Here is a 21,547-nt window from a genome sequence, read left to right as displayed (position 1 = left end):
CGAGGGTTGGGGAAGAAGATCTGACTCCAAACGCCAGGGAGAGATGAATCATGCCGGTGATGGGTGGCTTCAGTTCCCACAAGCTTGGGCTCGTGTCTCACCAACAACCCCGTAGAGAAGGATGTGGGCTGAGACCAAGGCTGGATGGCAGATTAGGGCTGAGCTGGACACTCTCCCTCTCCCCCAAATCCACCGTCTCTCACCCTTCCCGTGCGTCTCTCAAGAGGAAAGCGTCGGCCCATTTTCAAAACCCTCTCTCTTCACTCGCGCATCCAACCCCGTCCCCACTCGGCTTGTAAAAACACTTGCACCCACTCTTATTTCCTCCCTGGCTGCCATTTTCAACCGCCCACTCTCTGATGGCTCCTTCCCTTCTACCTTCAAAGCCACCCCCGTCTCCCCTACTTGAAAAACAAAACCTACTGTGGACCCCCAACCCAATGTGCTCTGCATTATCCGGGCTCCGCCAATTGTCAGCTGCGTGACTTTGGGCAAGTCACTTCACTTCTCTGTGCCTCAGCTGCCCCATCTGGAAAATGGGGATTAAGACTGTGATCCCCCCTGGGACAACCTCATCACCTTGTAACCTCCCCAGCTCTTAGAACAGTGCTTTGCACATAGTAAGCGCTTAATAAATGTCATCATCATTATTATTATTATGCAGGTATTGCCCCCATCCTATCTCATCCTTTTCCTGGCCAAACTCCTCAAACACATCAAATACACCCACTGCCTCCATCTCCTCTCCTCCAGCTCCCTTCTTGATTCTCCACAATCCAATTCGTGTTCCCTTTGCTCCAACTGAGACTGCTCCGCTTTCTCCAATATCACTCCTACCTTCCAAATCGAACAGACTCCATCCTCATCTCCTGCGAAATCTCAGCTGCCTTCGGAAATGTGGACCCCTGACTTCTCCTGGAAACATCATCTACCTCTGTTTTTAATAATGGTGATAATAATTACGGTATTTGTTAAGCGCTTACTATGTTCCAGGTACCGGACTAAGCACTGGGGTGGATATAAGCGTATCAGGTTGGACACGGTCCCTGTCCCATGTGGGGTTCACCGTCTCAATCCCCATTTTAAGGATGAGGTAACTGAGGCCCAGAGAAGTGAAGTGACTTACCCAAGGTCATGCAGCAGACGTGGTGGAACTGGGATTAGAACCCATGACCTTCTGATTCCCAGGGCAATTCAATCGTATTTATTGAGTGCTTACTGTGTGCAGAGCACTGTACTAAGCGCTTGGGAAGTACAAATTCACAACATATACAGACGGTCCCTACCCAACAGTGGGCTCACAGTCTAGAAGGATGCTCTATCCACTACACCAAGCAGCTGCTTCTTTTTTCTGATGGAGATTTCTTCTGGATCTCCTTCTTACTACTCTGGTCGAGTCCTCTCAGTCTCCTTCACCAGCCCTTCCTCTGACTCCCACCACCTAACTGTGGGTTTCCCACACTTCTGGACCCCTTTCTGGCCTCAGTTTACACTCATTCCCTCAGGGAGCTCATCCGCTCCGGTAACTTCAGCTTGTCCCCACGTACGTGGGGGACTCCCAAACTGGCCCCACTAAGGAAGCAGCGTGGCCTAAGTGGGAAAAGCACGGGCCTCGGAGTCATCCTGCCTCTGCCCCTTGCCTGCTGTGTGATCTTGGGCAAGTCATTTCACTTCTCCATGTCTCATTTACTTCATCTGTACCTCCTTCCTTCTACTTAGACTGTGAGCCCCGGGTGGAACAGGGAATGTATCGCACCTGATTATCTCGTATCTGCCCCAGCACTTAGCACTTAGTACCCAGTAATAATAATAATGGCATTTATTAAGCGCTTACTATGTGCGAAGCACTGTTCTAAGCGCTGGGGAGGTTACAAGGTGATCAGGTTGTCCCACGGGGGGCTTACAGTCTTAATCCCCATTTTACAGATGAGGGAACTGAGGCCCAGTTCCAGAAGTGAAGTGACTTGCCCAAAGTCACACAGCTGACAATTGGTGGAGCGGGGATTTGAACCCATCAATCAATCAATCATTCAATTGTATTTATTGAATGCTTACTGTGTGCAGAGCACTGTACTAAGCGCTTGGGAAGTACAAGTTGGCAACATATAGAGACGGTCCCTACCCAACAGTGGGCTCACAGTCTAGAAGACCTCTGCCTCCAAAGCCCGGGCTCTTTCCACTGAGCCACGCTACTTAACAAGTACCATTAGGCACATCTCCTCTAAGAGGTCATCATCATCATCATCATCAATCGTATTTATTGAGCGCTTACTGTGTGCAGAGCACTGTACTAAGCACTTGGGAAGTACAAATTGGCAACACATAGAGACAGTCCCTACCCAACAGTGGGCTCACAGTCTAAAAGGGGGAGACAGAGAACAAAACCAAACATACCAACAAAATAAAAAAAATAGGATAGATATGTACTTCCCTAAGCCCTCACTTCCTCTTCTCCCACTCACTTCTGCATGGCCCTGTCTTCCCTTCTAGACTGTAAGCTCACTGTGGGCAGGGAATGCGTCTGTTACAAGCGCTTAGTACAGTGGTCTGCACGCAGTAAGCGCTCAATAAATAAGATTGACTGACTGACTGACTCCTCAGTGATCTCTCCAGCACCTCCCCTCTCCAGTCCGTACCGCTCTCTGTTATCTGGGTCGTTTTTCTAAAACAGTCGGCCCACATCTCCCCACTCCTCAGAACCCCCCAATAGTTGTCTATTCCCCTCCACTTCCAGCAGAATCAACCAGCGGTACTTACTGAGTGCTTACTATGTGTGAGGCACTCTACTAAGAGCTTGGGAGAGTATAACACAACAGAATTAGCAGAAATGTCCCCCTGCCCATGATGAATTTACAGTCTAAAGAAAATGCTGACCCTTGGCTTTAAACCCCTCAATCAGCTCTCTCCCTATTGCAAATCCAGTCTCTTCTCCTTAGAGAAGCAGCGTGGCTCAGTGGAAAAAGCCCGGGCTTTGGAGTCAGAGGTTGTGGGTTCAAATCCCGGCTCCGCCAATTGTCAGCTGTGTGACTTTGGCCAAGTCGCTTCTCTGGGCCTCAGTTACCTCATCTGTAAAATGGGGATTAAGGCTGTGAGCCTCCCGTGGGATAACCTGATCACCTTGTAACCTCTCCAGCGCTTAGAACAGTGCTTTGCACATAGTAAGTGCTTAATAAATATTATTATTATTATTTTACACCCCAGCTCGGACTCTTGGCTCTTCTCCTCGTTCTCACTGTCCCTCATATTTTTCTCCCTCCGGACTCTGACCTCTTAATGACACCCTCCTTCCTGCCTGGACTACCGAAAGTCAGTAGTCCTCAGCCCTTCTGAAATCACTTCTCCTCCAGGAAGGCTTTCCCGATTGATTTCTAATCTACCTCGCCCCCCCCCACCCCCTCATCCCTCAACTGCCCACCGCTTTCCTCGTCTTCAAGCCTTTCTTAAAATCACATACGTTGCCGACTTGTACTTCCTAGGTGCTTAGGACAGTGCTCTGCACACAGTAAGTGCTCAATAAATAAATAAAGAACAGTGCTTTGCACATAGTAAGCGCTTAACAAATGCTATTATTATTATTGTTATTAATAAATACGATTGAATGAATGAACTGCCACTTCAGTACTTCCGCATCACCTAGGCGCTTAACGACTCCCAACCCCCGCAGCACTTGCAAGCATCTCTTTACGCTCTAGTATGTATATATGTATATATGGTTGTACATATTTATTACTCTATTTATTTATTTATTTATTTTACTTGTACATTTCTATCCTATTTATTTTATTTTGTTGGTATGTTTGGTTCTGTTCTCTGTCTCCCCCTTTTAGACTGTGAGCCCACTGTTGGGTAGGGACTGTCTCTATGTGTTGCCAATTTGTACTTCCCAAGCGCTTAGTACAGTGCTCTGCACATAGTAAGCGCTCAATAAATACGATTGATTGATTGATTGATTGATAGTACTTCCTCCTGCCTAGAATTTGTTGTATTATTTGTCCCCCTTGCTGGATTCTAAGCTCTCAGAGGGCCGGGATGGTGTCTGCTAGTTCTATTGAACTCTCCCAAGTGCTGAAAACAGTGTTCTGCATAGAGTAGATGCTCAATTAATACTATTAATGGGCCCGAGACCCCCCTAGGGCTGTGTCAGGGTGGGTTTTTGGTTGCTCCGTTTGGATCCCCGGGTGGGCTAGGCTGAGGGAGACGAGGGACAAGTGGGGAGCAGAGCTCCTGCCAACGTGGCCCTGTGATCCCGGGACTGTCGGAAGCTGAAACCGCGCTCCGGGTGGGTGGGCTTGGTGGCTAACGGAACCGGGGGTCCAAGGATATCCACCCCACTGGACCAGGACTACAGGGAAGCCACTGGACAGAAGGGAGCAACGTGACCACAAGGCCAGAAGCCAGAAGCAGGTCCAGAGACTTACTCACAAGTGAGGAGTCAGAGAGGGGTGTCCATCCTGTTAGGAAGCAGCGTGTCTTTAGTGGATGCGAGTCAGAAGGACCTGGGATCGAATCCCAGCTTGCCACACGTCCGCTGGGTGACCTTGGACAAGTCACTTCACTTCTCTGGGCCTCAGTTGCCTCGTCTGTAAAACGGGGATTAAGAGTCTGAGCCCCATGTGGTACAGGGGCTGTGTCCACCCTGATTAACTTGTATAGTAATGATGGCATTTGCCAAGTGCTTACCATGTGCAAAGCACTGTTCTAAGCGCTGGGGGGATGCAAGGTGATCACGTTGTCCCACATGGGGCTCACAGTCTTAATCCCCGTTTTACAGATGAGGTAGCGGAGGCTCAGAGAAGTTAAGTGACTTGCCCAAGGTCACACAGCAGACATGTGGGGGAGCCGGGATTAGAACCCATGACCTCTGACTCCCAAGCCCGGGCTCTTTCCACTGAACCACGCTGCTTCTGTACTCCAGGTGGTTAGGAAAGTGTTTGACACATAGGAAGTGCTTAACAAGTACCATAATTATTGTTAGTAGTAGGAACGGTAGTAGTAGTGGCATTTATTAAGTGCTTACTGGGTGCTGAGCATTGAATTAGGCAATAGGGAAGAATTCACAAGGGGGAATTAGACAGAGTCACTTCCCTCCGGGGCTCCCATTCTGTTTATCTCTGGGCTCAGCCCAGCAGCCCTAGCCTGATGCCCAGGGCCCTCTCTGCCAGTCGTGCCATCCCCGTGTCGACTCCACCAATTGTCAGCTGTGTGACATTGGGCAAATAATAATAATAATAATGGCATTTTATTAAGTGCTTACTATGTGTCAAGCACTGTTCTAAGCGCTGGGGAGGTTACAAGGTGATCAGGTTGTCCCACAGGGGGCTCACAGTCTTAATCCCCATTTTACAGATGAGGGAACTGAGGCCCAGAGAAGTGAATTGCCAACTTGTACTTCCCAAGCGCTTAGTACAGTGCTCTGCACACAGTAAGTGCTCAATAAATACGATTGATTGATTGATTGATTGATTGAGGTGACTTGCCCAAAGTCACACAGCTGACAATTGGCAGGGCTGGGATTTGAACCCAAAACTCTGACGCCAAAGCCCATGCTCTTTCCACTGAGCCACGCTGCTTCTCATAATTAAGTCACTTAACTTCTCTATGTGTCAGTTCCCTCATCTGTAAAATGGGGATGAAGACTGTGAGCCTCCTGTGGGACAACCTGATTGCCTTGTAACCTCCCCAGCACTTAGAACAGCGCTTTGCACATAGTAAGTGCTTAATAAATGCCATTATTATTATTATTATTATTATTATCCCTGACCACGGAGAGGAATTTGGGCAGAGGATGTGGGGACAGGGAAGGGGGCCCCCAAAATAATGTGGGACCAAGTGACCCAATGGAAAGAGCACAGGCCTGGAGTAAGCGCTTAACAAATACCATTATTATTATTATTATTAATCCCGATTCTGCCACTTGCCTGCTGTGTGACCTTGGGCAGATCACTTCTTTGTGCCTCAGTCTCCTCTTTGGTAGAATGGGGATTCAATACCTGTTCTCCCTTCTACCTAGACTGTGAGCACCGTGTGGGACAGGGATTGGATCTGACCTGATTATCTTGTGTCTACCCCAGTGCTTGGCACAATAATAATGGCTACAGTTATTAAAAACACACGTTCTTTTCTCTCCCAGGAGTACCCATGAGGTCTGTGAAAGCTGTGTCCTTCCTCTGGATCATTTTCCAGGTAAGACTGACCCCTCCTCCCCGCCCCCCAGCCCCCCTCTTCATAATAATAATAATAATAAGAATAAGAATAATAATGGCATTTGTTAAGCACTTACTATGTGCAAAGCACTATTCTAAGTGCTGGGGAGGTCACAAGGTGATCAGGTTGTCCCACGGGGGGCTCACAGTCTTAATCCCCACTTTACAGATGGGGCCCAGAGAAGTGAAGTGACTTGCCCAGAGTCACACAGCTGACAAGTGGCAGAGCTAGGATTTGAACCCATGACTTCTGACTCCCAAAACTGTGCTCTTTCCACTGCGCCTTGCTGCTCCTCATTCATCTGGGGGCTGGGGGAGGAGAGTCCAGCAGAGAGGAGGTCAAGAGGCCGAGCTCCGCTCCCCTCCGCTGCCTGTCACTCACCCGCTCTGGGCTCTTTTCCCACTGGACAGCTCAGTCCCGGAGGCAGGGATGGAATGAGGCCTCAAACGTGACAATGCCTCCGGTCTTTGGAGGGAAAGGCGTGAGAGAAAATCCAATCTCGCGCATGATGTGTGTGCACACATGCATGGGCACCCCCACGCCACGCATGCAAACACACATGGGCTCATGTGGCAACACACAGGTAAGCAGCATTAAAGCAGCCATTTCACTGTGGCCGCGTGGCAGGGAAGGAAGGGAATGTGATGAATCCAAGGAACCCCCCCGGCCTGGAATGCCCTCCCTCCGCACATCCGCCAAGCTAGCTCTCTTCCTCCCTTCAAGGCCCTACTGAGAGCTCACCTCCTCCAGGAGGCCTTCCCACACTGAGCCCCCTCCTTCCTCTCCCTCTCCTCCCCCTCTCCACCCCGCCACCTTACCTCCTTCCCTTCCCCACAGCACCTGTATATATGTATATATGTTTGTATATATTTATTACTCTATTTATTTAACTTGTACATATTTATTCTATTTATTTTATTTTGTTAATACATTTTGTTTTGTTCTCTGTCTCCCCCTTCTAGACTGTGAGCCCACTGTTGGGTAGGGACCGTCTCTATATGTTGCCAACTTGGACTTCCCGAGGGCTTACTACAGTGCTCTGCACACAGTAAGCGCTCAATAAATACAATTGATTGATTGATTGATTGTATGGATTTATTACTCTATTTATTGATGTATTTTACTTGTACATATCTATTCTATTTATTTTATTTTGTTAATACGTTTGGTTTTGTTCTCTGTCTCTCCCTTCTAGACTGTGTGCCCACTGTTGGGTAGGGACTGTCTCTCTATGTTGCCAACTTGGACTTCCCAAGCGCTGAGTACAGTGCTCTGCACACAGTAAGCGCTCAATAAATACGATTGATTGATTGATTGATTGATTGTATGGATTTATTACTCGATTTATTTTGCTTGTACATATCTATTCTATTTATTTTATTTTGGTAATATATTTGGTTTTGTTGTCTGTCTCCCCCTTCTAGACTGTGAGCCCACTGTTGGGTAGGGACCGTCTCTATATGTTGCCAACTTGGACTTCCCAAGCGCTTAGTACAGTGTTCTGCACACAGTAAGCGCTCAATAAATACGATTGATTGATTGTACGGATTTATTACTCTTTATTGATTTATTTTACTTGTACATATCTATTCTATTTATTTTATTTTGTTAATACGTTTTGTTTTGTTGTCTGTCTCCCCCTTCTAGACTGTGAGCCCACTGTTGGGTAGGGACCGTCTCTCTATGTTGCCAACTTGGACTTCCCAAGCGCTGAGCACAGTGCTCTGCACACAGTAAGCGCTCAATAAAGACGATCGATTGATTGATTGAATGCAGGTAATGTAGAAAACAGCGTGGAAGCAGCGTGGCTCGGTGGAAAGAGCCCTGGCTTTGGAGTCAGAGTTCATGGGTTCAAACCCCGGCTCCGCCAATTGTCAGCTGTGTGACTTTGGGCAAGTCACTTCGCTTCTCTGGGCCTCAGTTATCTCAACTGTAAAATGGGGATTAAGATTGTGAGCCCCCCATGGGACAACCTGATCACCTTGTAACCTCCCCAGCGCTTAGAACAGTGCTTTGCACATAGTAAGCCATCATTATTATTATTATTATTATTAAAACTCTGGTCCCAAATTCCTGGCAGCCCCTCCTGTTGACCAGAGGCCACTGCTTGCCGCATGTTGAGGGCAAGGACCCTCCTTGAAGTTCCCGGGTCCCACTCACCACGAGATGCCCCCTCCCCAAACCAGCTCCACCTTCCCCTTCTCTGGTACGCAGAGCGGGCTCGGGTTAGAACAGGAAGCCGCAGCCAAGGTTGATGAGGCCGGAAGAGGGGTCAGCTTTCCAGGAAAGCGGGGGGGAAGGCGAGGCACTGCCAGCCAGGGCGAGGAGAGGGGAGGATCTGGGCCTCCGCCCCCGCCCCAGCTCAGAAGCCAAGAGTAGCCACAGCCCCCAACATCCTGCCCAGACGAGCCCCGTAGTGAAAGTGCAGGTCGCCTTGCGGCCCCACCCTTAGCCATCTTACTCCGCACACAGTAAGCGCTCAATAAATACGATTGAATCTTCATGGCGCCCTCCTGAAGCCAGAGCCTCGCTCGGGCAGAGGGGGACTCTCCCAGAGGTAGTAGGCGAGGAAGATGGCCTAGTGGATAGAGCACATGGGGCTGAAAGTGGGTTCTAATTCATTCATTCATTCAAATTTATCGAGCGCTTACTGTGTGCAGAGCACTGTACTAAGTACAAGTTGGCAACATGCAGAGACGTCTGTCTGGACGTCACAGTCTAGAAGGGGGAAACAGACAACGAAACCAAACACGCGGGCAGGTGTCAAAGCTGTCCGAATAAAATAACTGCCACTGAGTGATGGACTGATGGATAAAGTCAGGGCAGTAGACTTAGGAAGGGTTAGTAGAGGGAAATGGGAGGGAAATGGTATGGATTGTGGCTGCACATTCCCACCCACGTAGGTGGATGTAAGGAGAGACCGGATGGTCCCAGGGAGGAGATTCTTACATTCTCGGGACCCCATCCTGTAAGGGCAGGGTTTCACAGCCCAGCCTGGCTCCCCAGATAGAAAGCGTTAATGGACAGTCTTTAAAGTCTGTATTTCCCTGACTATAACAACGCTAGGAATACCAATAAAAGGACTTATATTCATTCAATCATATTCATTGGGCGCTTCCTGTGTGCAGAGCACTGTACCAAGCGCTTGTGAGCCCAGCCCTATGCTAAACACTGGGATAGCTGAATCAGTGAGACACCGTCCCTGTCCCACAAGAGGCTCACAGTCTAAGGGGAGGGAGAACCGGCATTTAGTCCCCATTTTGCAGATGAGGAAACTGAGGCACAGAACAGTCAGGTAACTTGCTCAAGGTCACACAGCAGGCAACTGGCAGGGCCAGGATTAGAACCCAGGTCTCCAGGCCTAAGCTCTTTTCACTAGGTTCTGCTGCTCCACAGTGCTCAAGGCTAAATCCCTGGACCACTTAGGCCATATGGGACAAGAAACCCAACTCCTTAAAAAGAATAATAAGTAATAATTATGGTATTTGTTAAGGGCTTACTAGTTGTGAGGCACTGTACTAAACGCTGGGGTGGATACAAACAAATCGGGTTGCACACAGTGGGGCTCACAGTCTCAATCCCCATTTTAAAGGTGAGGCACCTGAGGCCCAGAGAAGTGAAGTGACTTACCCAAGGTCACACAGACAAGTGGCGAAGCTGGGATTAGAACCCATGACCTTCTGGCACCCAGGCCCGGGCTTTAGCCACTATGCCATGCTCCTTCCCACTTGCCTCCTGTATGACCTTGGGCAAGTCACTTCACTTCTCTGGGCCTCATTTATCTCGTCTGTAAAATGGGGATTGAGAACGCGAACCCACATGGGACCGGAACTGCGTCCCACCCGATTAGCTAGTATCCACCCAAGCGCTTAGTACAGTGCCTGGCGCATAGTAAGAGCTTGACAAATACCATAATTACTATTAGTAGCAGTAGTAGTAGGGCTTTGGAGTCAGAGGTTGTGGGTTCAAATCCCGGCTCCGCCACTTGTCAGCTGTGTGACTTTGGGCAAGTCACTTCACTTCTCTGGGCCTCAGTTCCCTCATCTGGAAAATGGGGATTAAGACTGTGAGTCCCCCGTGGGACAACCTGATCACCGTGTAACCACCCCAGTGCTTAGAACAGTGCTTTGCACATAGTAAGTGCTTAATAAATGCCATTATTATTATTATTAAGGCCACACTGCTTTGTCAGTAAAGTTATTCATTCCTTTCAGATCCCTCTGTTAGACAAGGACTGCATCCAACCTGATTGATTTGTATCTTCCCTTGTGATTAGAACAGTTCTTGACACATAGTAAGCACTTCAGAAATATAATTATTATTATTACTATTGTTATTATTATTACTTTGAAAATGGGGAGAGCTGTGAGTCGTTGAAATGGAAGGGGGAGCAAGTTTCAGACAGGGATGGAGAGGGTGTGAGCTAGAAGTTGGGAATGGAAGAGATGAGAACAAGGCACAGGGAGTAGATTAACTTGAGAGGATTGAAGAGTGTGAGCCGGGGTGTACAGGGAAAGGAGAGTGGATATGTAGGAGGGAGAGAGTTGATGGAGTGACTTAAAAATCAATGGTCAGGAATTTCTGCTTTGATGTGAAGAGGAGTGGATAACCACATGAGGTTTGTGAGGCATTGAGAGATGGGGCGCAGAATGACGTTTAGAAAATCATCTCAGCAGCAGAGTAAAGTTTAGACTGGAGAGAGGAGAGATTGGAAACAGGGAGATCAGCGAGAAGGTGTATACAGTAGTCAAGCTATAATATGCTAAATGTCTAGACCAGCGTAGTGAGAAGGAGCATAGGATGGAGAAGAAGGAATGGAGCTGGGAAATAATGGTGGATGAAGAAACAGTAGTCTGATAACAGACTACTAAGTGTTGAAAAAGAGGGAGGAGTTAAGGTTAATGCCAAGGGCAGGGATTTGGCAGTCAGGGAGGATAGTGGTCTTGTCAACTGGTTAGGTAGAGGAGAGGATTTGGAAGGGAAAATGAGGAGTTTTGTTTGGAACATATTGAGCTTGAAGTGCTGGCAGGATAGCTATATAGACATGCCCTGGAAGCAGGAGGAAATGAGTACTGAGTTCAAGGCCAGCCAGGTCAATTAGGGAGTCAGAGGAGTAGAGGGGGTAATTGAAGTCATTGGAGCGGATGAACTTCCGGAGGGAGGTAGTGTAAAATGAAAAGTGAAAAGAACACAGAACAAAGCCTTGAGGGACACTGATAGTTAAGGGGTGGGAGGCAGAGGACTGGGAGAAGGAGACAAAGAGGATAGGCCAGGGAATGGTGAGAGGAGAACCAGGAGAAATTAGATAGAGTTTCCAGGAAAAGGGAATGGTCCACATGTTCAAAGGCATCCAAGAAGTGGAGAAGAATTAGGATAAAGTAGTGTCCGTCACACTTGGAGGTCATTGTTGATCACTGTTGAGAGAAAGGCCTTGGTGGAATGAAGGGGGTAGAAAGTGGATTGTCAAGAGTCAAGAAGGAGGTAAACAAGGGTAAACAACCCACTTGTGGAGTTTAGACAGTGAAAGGGAGAAGGGGGAGGGGGCAGCAATTAATAACAATAATAGTTTTTGTTAAGATATTACTATGTGCCAAGCACTGTTCTAAGCACTGGAGTAGATACAAGGTAATCAGGTTGTCCCACATGGGGCTCACAGTCTTAATCCCCATTTTACAGATGACGTCACTGAGGCACAGAGAAGTGAAGTGACTCGCCCAAAGTCACACAGCTGATAAGTGATGGAGCCAGGATTAGAACCGACGACCTCTGACTCCTAAACCCGGGCTCTTTCCACTAAGCCACACTGCTTCTCCATTTGTGCGTGCAGTTGGATGGTGCGTGCAGTGGGGTCTAGAGAAGGCTTTTTTTAGGAGAGGGGAGCCTTGGTTTGGTTTGAAGGCAGAGAGGAAGGAGCCACCAGAGAGAAGAAGAATGGGAGCTAGGGTTTTGGGAAGCCGAGAGAGGAATGGAGTCAGAAACGGGAGCGGAGGGGGTTGATTTTGAAACCAGGCCGGAGTTTGCCTGTTGGGAGACGGCCAGGAAGGAGGAGACTCAACTCTTTCAATCAACACCCTGTAGACTGTAAGCTCGTTATGGGAAGGGAACTTGTATGCTAATTCTGATGTATTGTACTCTCCCAAGCGCTTAGTACAGTGTGCTGCCCATAAGCGCTGATTGATTGATTGATGGACTGCATGTGGGGGTGGGTGGAAGTTGGTGAGGGAGAGGCTTCGGTTGATGGTTTCTATTTTGTCAGTCAAGTAGTCAAGGGAAGAGCTGAGGGAGGGAGGGACCCTAGGAGGCTTATGGATGGGAGTTGAAGGTCTGGAATAATTAATTAGGATGCAAACTATATTGGTTAAGCACTTACTGTGTGTCAAGTATTGTTCTAAGCACCTGGTAGATACAAGGCAATTTGGTCGAGTGCAGTGTCTGCCATGCTTGGGGCTCACAATCTAAGGGGGAGGGATGACAGATGAGGAAACTAAGGCACAGACAGGTGAAGTGGCAAGTGAAGTGACGGAGCTGGGATTAGAACCCAGTGGCCAAGGGGCAGAGTCAGAATAGGAACCGGTCTCACCTCCACAACATCGCCAAGATCCGCCCTTTCCTCTCCATCCAAACCACTACCTTGCTGGTTCAATGTCTCATCCTATCCCGATTGGATTACTGCATCAGCCTCCTCTCTGCTCTCCCATCCTCCTGTCTCTCCCCACATTAGTCTATACTTCACGCTGCTGCCCGGATCATCTTTGTACAGAAACGCTCTGGGCATGTTATTCCCCTCCTCAAAAATCTCCAGTGGCTGCCTGTCAACCTACGCATGAAGCAAAAACTTCTCACTCCCGACTTCAAGGCTGTCCATCACCTCACCCCCTCCTACCTCACCTCCCTTCTCTCCTTCTCCAGCCCAGCTCGCATCCTCCGCTCCTCTGCCGCTCACCTCCTCATTGTACCGCATTCTCACCTGTCCTGCCGTCGACCCCCGGCCCACATCCTCCCCCTGGCCCGGAATGCCCTCCCTTCACACATCCGCCAAGCTAGCTCTCTTCCTCCCTTCAAAACCCTACTGAGAGCTCACCTCCTCCAGGAGGCCTTCCCACACTGAGCCCTCTTTTTCCTCTCCTCCTCCCCACCCCTCTCACCCAACCTCCTTCCCCTCCCCACAGCACCTGTATATATGTTTGTACAGATTTATTACTCTATTAATTTTACTTGTACATATTTACTGTTCTATTTATTTTATTTTGTTAATATGTTTTGTTTTGTTGTCTGTCTCCCCCTTCTAGACTGTGAGCCCGCTGTTGGGTAGGGACCATCTCTATATGTTGCCAACTTGTACTTCCCAAGCACTTAGTACAATACTCCGCACTCAGTAAGTGCTCAGTACATACGATTGAATAAATGAACCCAGATCCTCTGATTTCCAAGCCTGTGCTCTTTCCGCTGGGCCACACTGCTTACTTACCACATTACAATGCTGTTATTTTAAGGAAGGATGAATCGGAAGTGGTCGAAGTTGGTCTGGTGTCTGGAATTCTGCCAGCAGCGCTCGATGGCCCAAGCATAGGAGAGGAAGAAGCAGGAGAGTGGAGGGAGGGACTGGGAGGGGAGGGCGTTGAGATAAGAGAAGCAGTGTGGGTCAGTGGAAAGAGCCCGGGCTTGGGATTCAGAAGTCATGGGTTCGAATCCCAGCTCCACCTCCCCAACTTCCACCCACCCCCACATGCAGTCCATCAGTCAATCAATCAGCGCTTATGGGCAGCACACTGTACTAAGCGCTTGGGAGAGTACAATACATCAGAATTAGCATACAAGTTCCCTTCCCATAACGAGCTTACAGTCTACAGGGTGTTGAACGTGGGTTGATTGAAAGAGTTGAGTCTCCTCCTTCCTGGCCGTCTCCCAACAGGCAAACTCCGGCCTGGTTTCAAAATCAACCCCTTCCGCTCCTGCTCCTGACTCCATTCCTCTCTCGGCTTCCCAAAACCCAAAACTGTGAGCCCCACGTGGGAGAACCTTGATTACCTTATATTGCCCCCAGCGCTTAGAACAGTGCTTGGCACATAGTAAGCGCTTAATAAATATCAACATTATTATTATTATTATTACCAGCAGAATGGGCAGTGTTTGCGGGTGTGGATTTGCGACTCCAGAGAGGGGAGGTTGAGTAGGGAGTTCGGGTAGGATCCAGTGACCTTGGATAAATGGAGGGGGGTCTAGAGATTATCTAGAGATTGTGTGGGGACAAAAGAGCTTTTGCAGAAAATAAAAAAGAGAGAAGGCAGGGAACGAGGTTATAGTCAGAATATGACTTCAGAAAGGGTGAGAATAGAAATAGAAGAATGACTAGTGGGGATGAGTCATAGTGTGTCACAGTTGGTGGTCGGGTGAGATAGCATTCACCCAGGGGCTGGACAGAACTGAGGGGTAAGGGAAGGGTGGCTACTGCCGGGGGGGTCTTCTAGACTGTGAGCCCGCTGTTGGGTAGGGACCGTCTCTATATGTTGCCAACTTGGACTTCCCAAGCGCTTAGTACAGTACTCTGCACACAGTATGCACTCAATAAATACGATTGAATGAATGAACAGCAAAGGTCCATATGGATGTGGACCGTCTTCTATCAATCAATCAATCAATCGTATTTATTGAGCGCTTACTGTGTGTAGAGCACTGTACTAAGCGCTTGGGAAGTACAAGTTGGCAACATATAGAGACAGTCCCTACCCAACAGTGGGCTCACAGTCTATTAAGACTAAAAGACTTCTAGACTGTGAGCCCGCTCTTCCAGACTGTGAGACCACTCTTCTAGACTGTGAGCCCACTGTTGGATAGGGAACATCTCTACATTTTGCCAACTTGTACTTCCCAAGCGCTTAGTACAGTGCTCTGCACACAGTAAGTGCTCAATAAATACGATTGAATGAATGAATGAAAGAATGTGAAGCATCCATAAGAAGCATGAGAAGCAGTGTGGCTCAGTGGAAAGAGCCCGGGCTTTGGAGTCAGAGGTCAGGGGTTCAAATCCCAGCTCCGCCAATTGTCAGCTGTGTGACTTTGGGCTAGTCATTTAACTTCTCTGGGCCTCAGTGACCTCATCTGTAAAATGGGGATGAACTGTGAGCCCCCCGTGGGACAACCTGATCACCTTGTAACCTCCCCAGTGCTTAGAACAGTGCTTTGCACATAGTAAGCGCTTAATAAATGCCAATATTATTATTATGTGAAACAGCATGGTGCAGTGGATAGAGCACAGGCCTTGGAGTCAGGTCATGGGTTCTAATCCCACCCTTACCACTTGTCTGCTGTGTGACCTTGGTCAAGTCGCTTAACTTCTCCGATCCTCAGTTACCTCATCTGTCAAATGAGACTGTGAGCCCCACGTGGGACAGGAACTGTGTCCAACCCGATTTGCTTTTATCCACCCCAGTGCCTGGAATACAGTAAGCGCTTAACAAATTCCATAATTATCAATTATTATTATTAATTAGATTGGCTTCCCTGATGAGCAGCGTAGGGGAGAAAGAGAGAAAGGTTTCCACATCACTCAGAAAAGAGAAGGCGGCATAGAGCTCAGTGGAAAGAGCCCGGGCTTTGGAGTCAGAGGTCATGGGTTCAAATCCCGGCTCCACCAATTGTCACCTGTGTGACTTTGGGCAAGTCACTTAACTTCTAGACTGTGAGCCCACTGTTGGGTAGGGACCGTCTCTATATGTTGCCAACTTGTACTTCCCAAGCGCTTAGCACAGTGCTCTGCACACAGTAAGTGCTCAATAAATATGATTGATTAACTTCTCTGGGCCTCAGTTACCTCATCTGGAAAATGGGGATTAAGACTGTGAGCCCCCCGTGGGCCAACCTCATCACCTTGTAACCTCCCCAGAACAGTACTTGGCACATAGTAAGCCCTTAATAAATGCCATCATCATAAGCAGGCCAACTTGTTCTGTTTTCCCCATGAGTGGAGGGGACAGGGAGAAGATGAGAAGCAGCATGGCTCAGTGGAAAGAGCATGGGCTTTGGAGTCAGAAGCCATGGGTTCGAATCCCGACTCCACCGCATGTCCGCTGTGTGACCTTGGGCAAGTCACTTAACTTCTCTGAGCCTCGGTTACCTCATCTGTAAAATGGAGATTAAGACTGTGAGCCCCACGTGGGACAACTTGATCACCTTGTATCCCCCCCAGTGCTTAGAACAGTGCTCTGCACATAGTAAGCGCTTAACAAACGCCATCATTATTATTATACTATTATTATTAGGGTGCTCTCCCCCTTTTAGACTGTGAGCCCACTGTTGGGTAGGGACTGTCTCTATATGTTGCCAATTTGTACTTCCCAAGCGCTTTGTACAGTGCTCTGCACATAGTAAGCGCTCAATAAATACGATTGATGATGATGATGATGATTATGAGGGCCCCCATGGGAGACAACAGCCAGGAGACAGTGTGGCCTGGAGTCAGCCAGCTCTCAGTTACTGGAAGGAGGAGGAGGAGATGCAACTGAGTTAGAAGGAGGTGAAAAATGAAGGGGTTTGCCCACACTAGAGTGGAATTTCCCCAGGCTACAGCTTGATGAGGAAATGGGTTGGGGAATTTGGGAGGGGATTCATGTCAGGAGTCGGGGAGGGTGGGATTGTGTTTGGGAGGGGTACATTGCTGGGGTTTGGAGGTGGGGGACAAGAGAAGAGGGAGGGCTTGGGGTGGGCATTTGGAAGGGGTGGGAGTCATGGTGACTTGAGAAGCAGCGTGATTTAGTGGAAAGAGCCCGGGTTTGGGAGTCAGAGGTCCTGGGTTCTAATCCCAGCTCTGCCACTTGTCAGCTGTGTGACTTCGAGCAAGTCACTTCGCTTCTCTGTGCCTCAATTACCTCACCTGGAAAATGGGGATGAAGACTGTGAGCCCCACGTGGGACAACCCGATAACCTTGTCTCTCCCCCAGAGCTTAGAACAGCGCTTGGCACATAGTACCATCATTATTATGATTATTATTATTCAAGGACTGACACCTCCAGGATCTATTCTCATCCCCCATCTGGAACTCCCTCTCAGGTTAAATCCACCAGGCTACAGCTCTCCCTATCTTCCAACTCTCCTGAAATTCCACCTCCAGGGACTTTCCCTGGTTCATTTTCCTTTCCTCAGCTCATATCCTCCCATCTACCACCTCAATACGTTGTATTCCCAGCCCCTCTTAGCACTGTTGTACAGACCAACGTCCACACTGTACAATTTTAACTACTTATTTATTCACCTGCCCAACTTTTCATCCTCCTTTTTTCTCCATCCTGTAAATCATCCCGTGCCCGCCTTCCCCATTCCTGAGGACAGGGAGAGTGTCCCTTACTCTATTACACTGCCCGAAGGGCTTAGTTCAGTACTGTAAATTAACCCGGGAGGGCCTGGAATGCCCTCCCTCCCAACATTCGCCAAGCTAGCTCTCTTCCTTCCTTCAAGGCCCTGCTGGGAGCTCACCTCCTCCAGGAGGCCTTCCCACACTGAGCCCCTTCCTTCCTCTCCCCCTCGTCCCCCTCTCCATCCCCCCCATCTTTCCTCCTTCCCTTCCCCACAGCACCTGTATATATGTATATATGTTTGTACATATTTATTACTCTATTTATTTATTTATTTATTTTACTTGTACATATCTATCCTATTTATTTTATTTTGTTAGTATGTTTGGTTTTCTTCTATGTCTCCCCCTTTTAGACTGTGAGCCCACTGTTGGGTAGGGATTGTCTCTATATGTTGCCAATTTGTACTTCCCAAGCGCTTAGTACAGTGCTCTGCACATAGTAAGCGCTCAATAAATACGATTGATGATGATGATGATGGATTGATTTACACATAGCAGGAGCAGGAGGAAAAGCAGAAATAGCGAGGGACCACCTCAGCTTTGCCACTGCCTCACCTTGAGATCCTCGGCCAGATCTAATGATAATAATCATTACGGTACCTGTTAAGCACTTACTTTGTGTGAAGCACTGTTCTAAACGCTAGGGTAGACACAAGTTAATCAGGTTGGACACGGTTCCTGTCCCACATGGGGCTCGCACTCTTAATCCCGGCTCCGCCACTTGTCAGCTGTGTGACTTTGGGCAAGTCACTTCACTTCTCTGGGCCTCAGTTACTTCATCTGTAAAATGGGGATTAAGACTGTGAGCCCCCTGCCCGTGGGACAACCTGATCACTTTATAACCTCCCCAGTGCTTAGAACAGTGCTTGGCACATAGAAAGTGCTTAATAAATGCCATCATTATTATTATTAATCCCGGCTCCGCCACTTGTCAGATGTGTGACTTTGGGCAAATCACTTCACTTCTCTGGGCCTCAATTACTTCATCTGTAAAATGGGGATTAAGACTGTGAGCCCCCCCGTGGGACAACCTGATCACTTTGTAACCTCCCCAGTGCTTAGAACAGTGCTTGGCACATAGAAAGTGCTTAATAAATGCCATTATTATTATCATTATTATTATTAATCCCCATTTTACAGATGAGGTAACCAAGGCACAGAGAAGTGAGGTGACTTGCCCGAGGTCACACAGCATTCATTCATTCATTCAATCGTATTTATTGAGCGCTTACTGTGTGCAGAGCACTGTATTAAGCGCTTGGGAAGTACAAGTTGGCAACATATAGTGACGGTCCCTACCCAACAGTGGGCTTACAGTCTAGAAGGGGGCGACAGAGAACAAAACAAAACATATTAACGAAATAAAATAAATAGAATAAATATGTACAAATAAAATAAATAGAGTAATAAATACGTACAAACATATATACATTCATTCGTTCATTCAATCGTATTTACTGAGCGCTTACTGTTTTGATAACAAAACAAAACATATTAACGAAATAAAATAAATAGAATAAATATGTACAAATAAAATAAATAAATAGAGTAATAAATATGTACAAACATCATCATCATCATCATCAATCGTATTTATTGAGCGCTTACTATGTGCAGAGCACTGTACTAAGCGCTTGGGAAGTACAAATTGGCAGCCTATAGAGACAGTGCCTACCCAACAGTGGGCTCACAGTCTAAAAGGGGAAGACAGAGAACAGAACCAAACATACTAACAAAATAAAATAAAACATATATACATTCATTCGTTCGTTCAATCGTATTCATTGAGCACTTACTGTGTGCAGAGCACTGTACTAAGCGCTTGGGAAGTAGAAGTTGGCAACATATAGAGACGGTCCCTACCCAACAGTGGGCTTACAGTCTAGAAGGGGGCGGCAGAGAACAAAGCAAAACATATTAACGAAATAAAATAAATAGAATAAATATGTACAAATAAAATAGAGTAATAAATACGTACAAACATATATACATTCATTCATTCATTCAATCGTATTTATTGAGCGCTTACTGTGTGCAGAGCACTGGACTAAGCGCTTGGGAAGTACAAGTTGGCAACATATAGAGACGGTCCCTACCCAACAGTGGGCTTGCGGTCTAGAAATATATACAGGTGCTGTGGGGAGGGGAAGGAGGTAAGGCGGGGGGGATGCGGAGGGGGAGGAGGGGGAGAGGAAGGAGGGGACTCAGTCTGGGGCAGACATGTGGCGGAGCGAGGATTAGAACCCAGGTCCTAATCCAGCTGGCTGGACCGGGCATTCAAGGGTCCCAGGTGGGAGGGGAGAGGTCCAGCCCACTCCCACACCTCTGGGAGAGGGTCAGAACCATCCAAGTTGGGTGGACCCTCTCCCACGCCCCCTCCTCATCCTCTCCCCGCCTCAGGTGTGCCTGTGCGACGAGGGGGTGACCGGGGTGACCGGGGTCACCGACGACTACATCAACGATGACAACAGCACGGTGGACTACAGCCAGTTCGAGGTCCTGTGCACCAAAGGAGACGTCCGCAGCTTCAAGGCCGTGTTCCTGCCGGCCGTGTACTCGGCCATCTGCGTCGTGGGGCTGCTGGGGAACGGGCTGGTCGTGCTGACCTACCTGTACTTCAGGCGGCTGAAGACCATGACGGACGTGTACCTGCTGAACCTGGCCCTGGCCGACGTGTTCTTCCTCCTGACCCTGCCCTTCTGGGCGGTGAGCGCGGCGAAGGCCTGGATCTTCGGGGCGTTCCTGTGCAAGGCCGTCTACTGCATCTACCGCATGAGCTTCTTCAGCGGCATGCTCCTGCTGCTGTGCATCAGCATCGACCGCTACTTCGCCATCGTGCAGGCCGTGCAGGCCCACAGGCACCGGCACCGCGTGGTCCGCGCCAGCAAGCTCTCCTGCGCCCTGGTCTGGGCCCTGGCCTTCGCGCTGGCCACCCCGGAGCTGGTCTACAGCCACACCCGGGAGAGCGACGGGGCCGTCCGCTGCTTCCTCGTCACCGACAACGTCCAGCGGTTCAACACGGGGATCCAGGTGTCCCAGATGGTGGTGGGCTTCCTCGTGCCTTTCCTGGTCATGTCCTCCTGCTACCTGGTCATCATCCGCACTCTGCTGCAGGCGCGCAACTTTGAGCGCAACCGGGCCATCAAGGTCATCATCGCCGTGGTGGTGGTCTTCGTGGTCTTCCAGCTGCCGTACAACGGGGTGGTCCTGGCCCGGACCATCTCGGCCTTCAACGCCACGGCCAGCCAGTGCGAGAAGAGCAAGCAGCTGGACGTCGCCACCGACGTCACCTACAGCCTGGCCTGCCTGCGCTGCTGCCTCAACCCCTTCCTCTACGCCTTCATCGGCGTCAAGTTCCGCAGCGACCTGGTCCGGCTCCTCAAGGACTTCGGCTGCCTCAGCCGGGACAGACTCCTGCAGTGGTCCACCTGCCGGCTGGGCCAGCGATCCTCGGTGGGAGTAGAGACGGAGACCACCACCACGTTCTCCCCCTAGGCCCGGGCCGGGGTTCCCCGTGGGCGTGGACATCGAGACCGCCAACACGTTCTCCCCGTGGAGCCGGGCTGGGGATCCCCGTGACCCTGGGAATCTCCGTCGGTGTGAACGCCGAGACCACCGCCGCCGTGTTCTCCCCCTGGGGCCAGGCCGGGATTCTCCCTAAGCGTGGGCACCGAGACCACCGCCGCATTCTCCCACCCCGGAAGCCAGGCCAGGATTTTCCTGGGTGTGTGGAGACCGGGACTCCCGCCACATTCTCCTTACGGGGCCAGGACAGGATTTTCCGTGGACACAGACCCCCGCACCACGTTCTCCCCCTGGAGAGTGGATGTGGACCCCGAGACTACCCCCTTAGTGAACCAGAGCCACAGAAATTGAGGCAGGGATGGGGACGGTGAGGGGCAGGGGTGAGCCACAGCAAGCCAAGTCTCTCCCAAGAACCCCATACTTACCATGTGGGCATATGCTTCTGCCATATCCTGAAGGAGGAAAGG

At 49.2% G+C, this 21,547-nt stretch overlaps 1 protein-coding gene across 1 annotated transcript; it reads left to right on the top strand.

Annotated features, from left to right (window-relative positions):
* The first annotated feature begins 6,137 nt into the window (after positions 1–6,137).
* On the top strand, positions 6,138–21,257 carry CCR7 (C-C motif chemokine receptor 7). The gene is made up of 2 exons (XM_038754623.1): positions 6,138–6,183; positions 19,956–21,257. The coding sequence occupies exons 1-2, from the start codon at positions 6,139–6,141 to the stop codon at positions 21,048–21,050; spliced, it is 1,140 nt and encodes a 379-aa protein (XP_038610551.1). The 5' UTR covers position 6,138; the 3' UTR covers positions 21,051–21,257.
* Positions 21,258–21,547: the final 290 nt, after the last annotated feature.

Source organism: Tachyglossus aculeatus, chromosome 11 (assembly GCF_015852505.1).
Source record: "Tachyglossus aculeatus isolate mTacAcu1 chromosome 11, mTacAcu1.pri, whole genome shotgun sequence".
NCBI lineage: Eukaryota > Metazoa > Chordata > Mammalia > Monotremata > Tachyglossidae > Tachyglossus > Tachyglossus aculeatus.
Note: the sequence above shows the minus strand (reverse complement) of the source record. Positions and strands in the feature narration are given on the sequence as shown.

Coding starts and splice junctions, on each gene's coding strand:
- CCR7 (XM_038754623.1), top strand. CDS start 6,139: ATGAGGTCTGTGAAAGCTGTGTCCTTCCTCTGGATCATTTTCCAG. Junction 6,184..19,955: donor TCCTCTGGATCATTTTCCAG/GTAAGACTGACC, acceptor TCCCCGCCTCAG/GTGTGCCTGTGCGACGAGGG.